The 10,774-nt window shown below is 40.9% G+C and overlaps 1 protein-coding gene across 2 annotated transcripts in view; it reads left to right on the top strand.

Annotated features, from left to right (window-relative positions):
- Positions 1-10,441, top strand: part of LOC119315400 — a 16,546-nt gene extending 6,105 nt beyond the window's left edge. Inside the window, exons 2-7 of one of the 2 annotated variants that reach the window (XM_037590026.1) lie at positions 1,493-1,575; positions 1,653-1,728; positions 1,815-1,950; positions 9,283-9,396; positions 9,476-9,569; positions 10,022-10,441. In XM_037590026.1, coding sequence (XP_037445923.1) covers positions 1,493-1,575; positions 1,653-1,728; positions 1,815-1,950; positions 9,283-9,396; positions 9,476-9,569; positions 10,022-10,130 — 612 coding nt within the window. In that variant the 3' untranslated portion in view covers positions 10,131-10,441. Of the gene's footprint in view, positions 1-1,383; positions 1,576-1,652; positions 1,729-1,814; positions 1,951-9,282; positions 9,397-9,475; positions 9,570-10,021 lie in introns of both variants that reach the window. The other variant, XM_037590027.1, reaches the window with a different exon arrangement.
- Positions 10,442-10,774: the final 333 nt, after the last annotated feature.

Here is a 10,774-nt window from a genome sequence, read left to right on the forward strand (position 1 = left end):
GCCGCGCCGCCCGGGTGCTGAGAGCTCCGAAGGGACCTGCGGCTCGGCGGTGGTCTCGCTGGTCGATTGGAGGTCTCCCGGCTGCTAATCGACCTCGGCAGCCGACGATAGTGTGGCTGCGACCATTTTGGCCGGCGTATGGGCAGGGGAACAGCCGGAATCGGCGGCGGCGGCGGAGGGGGTCGTGGCAGATGTCTCGGCCGGCGGGGCTGGGTGCAGCCGATGGAGTGGCGGCGGCGGCCTCCGGCGGCGATCGCGGTGGGAGGCAAGTTGGCGGCGCAAAGTTTCACTTGTTGGGGTTCCCACCGCAGCCGAATTGATTTTTGGGCAACTGCTGGTGGTGATGTATATTTGCATCAGTTGTAGCAATATATTGAACGGGGCCTAAAAATTTTTGGGCACCACATACCTATAGGGCTTCTATTGGGGGCGTTTTTTTTGCCCCAAGTGACCTAAAAAGAAGTTTTCTGGGCATGGCTGCGTTTTTAGGACTGCTGTTGGAGATGCTCTTAGGTTCCACGCACACCACAGCATAAGAAGCACGAGACCGCGCTGCCCAGGTCTGATTCTAGAGAGGAGCAGAAGGAGCCACTCTGGTTCTGAATACTGAAAGACATACTCATCGGGAATGTCCCACACAACTCGGAGTTTCTCCCTTAACGCACGGGCTTTAGTGCAGTTCACCACCGCATGAAAGCCATTTTCTTAAGCACACCCACATATGTTACAAATGTTGTCAGCTTCCAGGGACGTTCACCATTTGTTTCTTTTAGTGGCTAGATTGTCTGACGCCAGTCTCCAGCCAAAAACTCTAATTTGCTTGGCACAGGCGCTTTCCAAATCAGCGACCACATGGACTGTTCCCCATCAGGATTGTTACTGCTGCTCACCATCGCCGGGTCAGCATGCTTCAGGTTGTAGGCAACCCTATCCACGGCTCTCAAAGTGCCACACATGGGTGTCCTCAAGGTCTCCTCTCGATACTTTAATCTTCACGGTCAACTCAGCATCATCTGGCTAGAAAACTTCCCTTATCAAAGGTTCATTCCACTGTCACCGTACGACAACAGGAGACCACACGTTGTATCCTTGAACGTCTCCTGCTACCCTGAATCTTCAGCGAAGGTTCCTTCGGGATCTAATTATCCCTCCAGACTCGAATAAAATTACGATTACCGATTCTCGTAACTGTCCCCCTTTTTAAGCAGTTCCAAACCGAACTCAACTCAAAGAGGTGTCTTCAATTGTTGCTGACGTTCACATAAATCTTCTGTCTGTCATAGAAAATGGCAAAGATAAGTAAGTATACTAACAAACTGCTATTCCCTTGTCATTTTGCCCATGCAGTTAATAAATGTGTAAATGAGGTTATTTTTTTCTTAGCCGTTTTGATAAGTATCCAAGACATGGAGATGAATGGATAAGGAAAGTAGGCGAGTACATCTCTTTGACATTCAATGCAGAAGATTTCACCCTTCGCTGCTTAAATCAGGGTGTATCAGGATATAGAAGTCTGAACCCTTCTTGTAAGCTGGAGGTTCTGAATTGTCTGTGTGATGAGGCATTGTCTTCTGAGTAAGTACAAGCTACCATATTTGCTGGAATAGTTCACTTCACTACTGTCATATTAATTATCTTGTAACTTCGTTCAGAAAGTTGAGGACCTGCATTGACAATAAAGATAGAAAATGTGTGGCCACACAAGAAATCAAAGCTGCAACCAGAAAGGTACTTATCTTGGGAAGTTCCTTTTTTTGTGTGGTCAACTCGCTTGGTTGACATTAATGATCATCGTTTTTTGTCTTGTTTCATAGCAAAAGGAGCTAAAAAGAAGATACGATGACATGACTAAAACCATCGAAGGAGGAGATACTGCTAACAATGAGGAAGCTAATGATATCCTTTATCAAATAAAGGAAGCAGAAGAAATCAAGAAGGCAGCCCGGAATGGTCTGTGACATTATGGCTTGATATGTCTTCATTTCCTGCGCTCAATTTGTTTAGCTTTCTTCATCTGTGCAGTTATCAATCTTATTGATATCTTTCACTTTTGTTTATTATATTATTTCACGTCGTCTATAGTACACCATTCTGCACCTATATAATTTTTTTCTAGAAAATATCTTTGTAATATAAGTACTTTATTAGGTTTTATTACTCCCCATAGTCCACAAAAACATAACTTTTTGGGCATAGCTGTTTTGGAACTTTTAAAACTTTAACCACCAATATCTTCTAAAATGTTTCGATTGAGTGGGAGAAAACCATATATATAGATTTGTGTAAAAGATACTAGCACAATATAACAATTTTATTAGGTTTTGGAATTATAAAAAATAGAAACTAATATTATATGTACTATTATGGTAATTGTGCTAGCGTTCAAAACACTATCTTCTTAAAGACCGGAGGGAGCAGTAGAAGAGATGGTCAACATTAAGACTGGAGGGAGTGTCTAACTTTCACCAACATCAAATTGTTTGCCTACCATCCATGAATGCGTACTGACTATAGGTTAACAAATTGAAAAAATAAATGCAAGTATTATATAAACATATTGTTTGAGTACTCCAACCCAATTGTGTTATGCATGTGGACATTCTTTTGAAACCCTGGACCGTAGAACAATCGGTCTACGATAATTTTCATTAATATAAACAGTACTCCCTCCATCCCATAATGTAAGACGCTTTTTGGCACTAATGTAGGACGGAGGGAGCATGTTACAAATAGGGGGAGCAAAATGAAAGAAAACTACAAAAGGCCTACTGATAAAAGAGAAAGTTGTCCAGTCCCAGCTCTAGGTATCATGATCATAGTACTAGAAGTTTACCGAGGACCACTCCTTGAAACAAAAGTAGAATCAAATCATCTTTAAGGGCATATCTCCAAATTCTGAATGGTTGGACTGGAGTTTCTGAATATCTTCCCATTTCTCTGAAGCCAGATGTTCCAGCATCCCAGGACAATCTCCATACTAATAGCATTTGGTAGATCCTCAAGAGCCAACAATGTATCTTCATAACCAGAAGTACCTGCTTTTCTTCTAGGAATGAGAGTGTTCCAGCAACTTTGAGCAAAATTGCAATCCCAAAACAGATGCATACGTGTTTCTTCACATTGATGATTACATATAGGACAAGAGTGATCACTCATCATGAAACCTTTTCGTTTCTGCAAGGATCTTGTGTTAATTCTATTATGCATAGCTAACCAGAAGAAAATCTTATTCTTGAGTCTACAAACAATCTTCTTCCAGATTAATTTGAAAACTTTTAGAGCCTCAATATCTCCCATCAGTTGTTTATACATTTTCATAAAGGAGAATTTGTCAGTAATTCCATTGCATTGCCATCTGTCATTACTATTCTGATCAACCACTGGGATTATACTTGGGACTTATGATTATATGCTTGATTAGACAAAGACATATGAAAGTTATCAGCCCAATCCCTTCTTGCACTAAAATTTTGCAAAGATTCTTTTTCATTTCTAGTAAAAGAATGTAACTCAAGGAATTTCTGAAGCAACGGCAAGTCAGACCATTTGTCCCGCCAGAAAAGAATTGTGTCCCCTTGTCCCACAGAACATGAGGCAAAATCTTTAAAAGAGGGCAGTGGCTTCAAATACACGTGGACATAACCATCCAAGAGATGATAACCTCTTTTTTTCCAGGTGAATAGGTGTGAAGTCTTTTCAGCCTTAGCCTTATATTATATGTCACATAACTAACCGTGTAATTAGGATTTAATATTTAACCCTTTTCTTGGATTAGCGTAGAGACATGAAAGGGTATACTAATTAAGTAATTAGTATATAGGCCTAAGATATTCTAGGTTATTTTGCACTAACTAATACATGTGAAATTAATTTAAGAGGGGAACTGATACTGGTACCACAATAGGGTTTATGGATATGGATAGTAAAGGATACCACAAAAGGAAACATATGGTAATATGTTGATACCTTAATTTATTCATATGTACTCATTGATATTGTAACAATGGGATGTAAGTTTCTTTTAAGACTCATGTTAGAATGGAACTTGACCAACCTTTGAGTCAAGTAAATCATGACTGATATCTGTTGGCTAACTTGTTTCCACTATAGTGCTTTGTGTTCCCGTTTATGGAGAGCATGCACAACTACAGCCATTACAAGCACCTATGAAAAGGAAAAACAAAGAACACAACTTGCAAAAGACGAAGCACTCCACGCTTGGCATTGAAGAAATCATGGCCGGAGCAGCTAAGCAAGACATAACCGACCATCATAGGGAAATTATGCTCCATGTAGCACCTTGTGACTGGACGAAGCAAAACACCTTCCATCTCTATCACTGAAGAGGGACCCTACTTCCTTGCCTTGGAACGGAAGGCACCGCTCTGTAGGGATTCAGAGTTGCTCACCCGAGAGCTAGAAGGATGCCAGCCTCGCAGCACGAAGTAGCCCTAGAACTACCACCTACACTCGGAATATACCTTGTCGGCAACCTGCCGTTGTCCACGCACAACCAAAAGGAGCTAGAAAGGTACCAGGGACAGTCGCCGAAGGAGGCATTAGAGCATCGAGATGACACGAAGAGCTGCAAGGGAGCAGAGCAACTGACTGCAAAGAAATTCCCGTGAGTCCTCGGCTTTCGCTGCGCCAAGGGGAACCCTATCCCCTTCCGCAAGGATCGAAGACGCTGCACCACTGAAACCGAGTGATGCAAACTGTTATTGGGGAGCACCAACTTGAAGGACGTTTTCGGCACCTCTCCCCCCCCTCTCTCTCTCTCTCTCTCCTCCTCCTCCTCCTCCACTTTGTTGTGAATATCCTCATCATGGCACCCGATTGTAAGGTTCTACTCCCCCTTACTCGAAATACTTGCATTCCTTGTGGGAGGGGTGTAGCAGGTTCATATTAAAGCCATTGGCTATGACTTTAAGGTATGTACTTTCATGGGCATTAATCAACTAATTCAAAGTTAATGTAAGCTAATTATCCAACTTGAGGGGTGGAGTAAGGTTTTTGAGATGCAACAACAACCTGGCATTATCCTTGCGGCGAGAAGAAGACGTTAGAGACCATCGGGCCCATTATTTTTTATCTTGCCAAAATACAAGCAACTGTGAAAAGGATGGTACAATGGCGATAATGGAAATATGAATGTCGCATAGTGTTCTACAGGTGTCACCAATCTACCAATTTTGATGTGGAAAGCCTTGCTCTTTTTACCATTGGTCAACTTCCATTTTTGGCCTACCACTGCTAGAAAACTTAGATCACCATTTGGTGAATGTACTAAGCCAAAGATCCCTCATGGCACATTCGAGAGTCATGGTGATCCTAAGACACGCACACAGGCAAGATTAGTTGGACATAGACATGATGAACGGTATCCATATTGATAGTGAATTCAATATTCCTCATATGGCAACAAATTTAGGATATATAGTAAGCACAAAATGGCAATCCATATTAACCCAAGCAGGTCAAAGGGGAGAGGTGGAGAGCGGAAGTTGTAGAGGATGGAGAAGGAAAGGCAAAAATGCACTATAGAGGCAGAGACATGGAGACAATGGTGAAGAATTATTGTCGAAGAGTACCAGAGAGTCTGAGAAGAGTTGAGAGAAGAAGAAAGGACAGGCCTCAAAGAAGAAGCATACCTAGGACGGCTCATAGTAACACGACTCACTTCTTCCTACGGTGATGGCAATAAAGAGAGCCAACGATGGCTACTTCTTCATGGGATATCTTCCACCCTCTAGGGTCCTTATCCCCTCTGATACTTTAGGTGTGAAACCCTTGTCTTAAGAGGCTCTTTGCCTTATGTGATGCTCTTATTACTCTTGACAAAATCCATATTTTGTTGGTGTCACCCAAACCATCTAGGCATTCGCCTAGCAAAATTTACTAGGATGATGACCCTCGTGTTTGCTTTGGATCTCACGGATGCTATGTCAATGCCAAGATGATATCCCCTCCCTAGAGTGTGCTAAATTGTTACGGTCAGTTATTGCAATATCGTGGAACCATGGAGGAATAGAAGATTTGGCAAGCCTCCTAAAAGCAAGACTTGATGCCAACAATGGCCCTACTAGTATAAGGGCATGCTGTCATGGTCTTGCTTTCTCCAATCCTAAGCGACATGCTAGGTCAGCTAATAAGGTTGCTCTATATTACAACTAAGAATTAATTTCAGGAGCAGTATTCTCTTGCTTCCCTCTGCTATTTACAATAAGTGCATCACTTGGTTATCAGACTACATATCATATCGGCATGGCGTGGAGTTTTATAATCCGATGAACTTACAAGTGATATGAGATTTTGTAGTTCTATGAGATATCAGTGTTTTCGAAGGATAGCCATTCAATTTGTGAAGTGTATATGTGGATTGCCTAGGCCCTTCCATCAAGTTTGGACTTTTTGTTATGTTGGCTAGTACATGAAGCTTAACATGGTGTAAATCTGGATTGCCTAGCTAGCCCTTTCCATAAGTTCAGACTTTTGGTTTCGTTGGCTAGTGCATGAAGCTTAACATGGTATTAGAGCCAAAGGTCTCGATTTCAAGTCCCGGCTTTCGCAATTTATCCAAAAAATGTTGCTGCCCCTTCTGTATCCACGTATAGGCCGCTTGAGCCGTATCCCCGAGTCTTCATATGTTGACATCCCGCGCCACATGTGAGAGGGGGTGTTGAAGTGTATATGTGGATTGCTAGCCCTTTCCATCAGTTCGGACTTTTTGCTGTGTTTGCTAGTGCATGAAGCTTAACATGGTGTAAATGTGGATTGCCTAGCTAACCCTTTCCATAAGTTTAGACTTTTGGTTGCGTTGGCTAGTGCATGAAGCTCAACATGGTATCAGAGCCTAAGGTCTTGACTTCAAGTCCTGGCTTTTGCAATTTATCCAAAAAATGTTGCTGCCCACTCTGTGTCCACGTATAAGCCTCTTGAGTTGTACCTCTGAGCCTATTCATGTGTTGACATGCCGCGCCACACGTGAGAGGGGCTGTTTTAGTGTGTATGTGGATTGCCTGGCCCTTTTCACCAGTTCGGACTTTTGGTTGCGTTGGCTAGTGCATGAAGCTTAACACAATTCACCAAGGCATATTAAATGAGATGGTGTACCACAGGTAAATGGCTCATCCATCATACGGGAAAACATATACCTCTCCGTTGAAGTCATTTGTAAGCATATGTGCTTGTTTCGATAAACCTGACAATGGAGACAATCACTAATAACTTTCCTAAACTACAACATTAGAATGTGTTGTCTTTCCAAGGCTGGAGATCGTGATCAGTGCATGCGTTTTAAGGGGAGTTAATACGAACATCAATTTATTAGGTTTGGTCACTTCTTTTGGTTATATCTTAAGTTACTACCTTATCAATCAGTTACAATGATATTAGGTTCCATGTTTGTGCGATTCTTATAAGATTGGACTTGCTATATTGGGGGCACAAGGCAATAATTTTTGTCTCATCTCTACCATGGGTGTTGTCATCCCTACGCATCCTCTCTATTCTACAAATCCCCTTTCCTGTTTGATCTCGTATCATCGCCACCCTAAGCTATGTCTTGCGTTGCCAACTTAATTTCCAAGATCAAGCAACGAGGATGAGGCAACTTGTCATCAGAGCCATTGTCTTTGTCTTATCAATGCGCAATTGCTGTGACCATGACTCAGCTCACACAAAAATTTAATTATCAAAGCGTGAACGGAGCAACTTGTTTATTATGTGTGACAAGTAACCATTGACAACTCAGCATTCATTGGCATGCACTAGGAATCCACAAACATCGATGTGTTCTTCATGTGAGCCTGTTGAGAAGACCACGACACACATCACTGGGCCCTTAGACATACATTGACATGCTGCCAACATCAGCAAGATCCAAGTTGTTCTTATCAACATAGATAGCCACACAACATCATTGGGAATTTCCTCGTGTCGCCGATGTTGGTGTTATTTTGGCATCACCGTTGTTGTTAACCGCCGGGATGCTCATCATGCAGCCTTTCAAGTCAGATCTTCCTGAGCTTATGGACATTACTCACATTTGCTACCTCATACTGAATGTTGGTGGACCACCACTAGAAAGGGCTTATGCCTCAAATAAGACGAGTCATTCTGCCGAGGCCAAGCCTGGTTGCTGGCTAATTACAACACCACGATAAGTTGTCTTGCTAGTGGGAGAAATGTGGTGCATGTTGCATGCAAGAGAAGCAATATAATCAACACTTGGTCATATTCGTGTAGTTAGTTTGGTCAACTTATATTTGAGTCCAGTATCTTCCTTGGCTGCCCAATAATGTTGCATGAACTCCTTTATACACACTCTTTGTCCTACCAAACTTCTTCCTCTTTGTTCTCCGTGCCATATCACTCCTTGTCTTTGCCATGTCACTATGGAATAAACTTTTTGCATCTCGTTTCTTGTCCTACGATCTATCACAGTTCTTACTGCGTTCCCCATCGGGACACAATAGCATTCACTTGGAATCTAGTCTAGGTTAAATAGAGGGTTGGTATGGTGAATCTAGCTGGTGCTAGCATGAAGTTGTACAATTGGTGTTAGAGTTTAAAGGTGTGGACCATGGGCTGCTTGAGGTTTACAGCAAATACTCCTAAAGCCAGGTCTGGGCAATAATATTGATTAAGTCGTCATAACTTGTCCTACTTAAAGGGTGGTCGATATGAGATACACATCAAAAATTCAAACTGAGAATTTGGTATCACGATATTTTTCCTTTAATTTGATACAAAAGTCAGTCTTAAATCAGAACTAAAGTAATTAATCCCTATTTATAGGTAATAAGGTTTACCATGAGGAACCCCTTTACTTTGAAGCTCACATAATCTTTCATTGACAACATTTAGTATGCAAAATAGGCATAATCCGAGTGTCTAAGGTTTAATTTTTAAACTAATTTATCCTCTACTTGCAACTTTTGGTTTATTTTTGTGATCATAATTTGCATAATGTGAAGTCTTAGACTAGCCGGGTAGTTTACTGGAACGTGAACTAACTGAATATGTTTATTTTATTCTCTTAGCATTTCAAGCATACACTGGTTGTTTATTTTACTACAACCAAATTTAGCCTAATTCAGTTGGTGGGTGGTGTAGACGTGTGCATCACCACTTAGGTCTGAGTCTTGTTTGAGTTAGGGTGCCGTTCTTATCCTTCTGTTTTGTCATGTGATGTTTAAAAAGTCCAAGCTTTGTTCAGAAAAATAAAGGTATATAGCTGTTCTGTATTAATTTTCTTCTTGTACTTCCCAATTGTGCCAGAATTAGAGATGCTGAAACGTGTTCATAGGACCACTCCTGTTATGGAAGACAAAGGAGTAAAATACTGGAAGCTGGCTGACTATTGTAATTACAATATAAGCATAATGCGTCAAGGTTTGTAATTATTACGAGGTTAGTTTTCATTTTACTCATTAGCAATATATAGTGACTAGCAATACCATGTTTATATCAGAATTCGATGAAGAAAATAGAACGAAGAACAAAGACATGTGGTTCATGTTCACTGAAGACGAACATAAAGTAGTTGAAGATCATGTAACTACAAGGTAATGAGTTCATCCAATTTAATTTTCAGTATCCCTCTTTCCTAAAGCTTGTATACCTGCTGCTTCAGTGATTTTCTGCCACCAATGTGTTTTCTGTAGTTACCCCATCTGCTATTTAATGTTGGACCTGCTAAATTAATTACGTAAAAAAAAACTTATTTTTGGTATTGTGTATTTGTGCTGCCATGTTTGGGAAATTTAAGATTGTAGTAATGTAATTGAAGCATAATGCTATGAAGTGCTACAGCTGTTCATTAATATAAGACGTTTTGGCAGTTTAAATTAAACTGCCGCCAAAACGTCTTATACTCCCTCCGTAAAGAAGTATAAGATCGTTAGATCACTAATATAGTGATCTAAATGATCGTATATTTCTTTACAGAGGGAGCATTAATGAACAGAGTGTGTAGCATTCTAAGAAAGGATCATATATATTTTTTCCTGTCTTACAGTCAGCTGTCAAAAGGCTTTCCTTGGCAATACATTTCACATGTTCATGAAAAAGCAGTAGCTAGCCAGCATTCACCATCACCAGTATTTCATCTGCGGATGCTTCAATGAAGTTTCATTGGTGATATGGTTATTTTTTAGGAAGGTTACCGATTTACTTTGAAAGGTTCTCCAAATAAGCTTAGGTGAACTTTTTTTACTACTTGTGGTTTTCTGGATGCTTGAATAATGTAGTCTGGACTCTGGAGTTCCTAAACAGATAGTTGATGCCTTAATTTCATGGAGTTTTGGTCCACTGTTTCTTTTTGGAAACCAATAGTCCGAGTCTTAGTTTCTTCACATCTGGTCTCGAGATAAATTTTTATTTTTATACTATTATAACCAATATATATGTTCTGTAAAGCCATGCTCAGTTGCTCACCTGTTCGCATCTTGCACAACATCATTGATCTTCTGGCGGATGATTTTCTCATTCCTTCCTTCGCTGCATAGAACTGTGTGTCAGTATGTTTGGTGTTAACAAATTTCCTATTTAGATTGGGCCGGATATTTTGTTTTCCATTTCTTTTAACCTGAGAAGTTCTACCAGCTTGGTAAGTTGGCCTTCATTCTCAATATGGAAGTAATTGTTGGCTAACCCAGTATTTTTAAAGTAGATCCCGACGTCTGCGGAGAAATCATAACTGGGTGTAATGATTTACTGATCCCAGTCTCCTGCTCGTTCAACTGGTTGATGGCATTTACTTGTCCTTTCT

Source organism: Triticum dicoccoides, chromosome 6A (assembly GCF_002162155.2).
Source record: "Triticum dicoccoides isolate Atlit2015 ecotype Zavitan chromosome 6A, WEW_v2.0, whole genome shotgun sequence".
In the NCBI taxonomy this organism is placed as follows: domain Eukaryota; kingdom Viridiplantae; phylum Streptophyta; class Magnoliopsida; order Poales; family Poaceae; genus Triticum; species Triticum dicoccoides.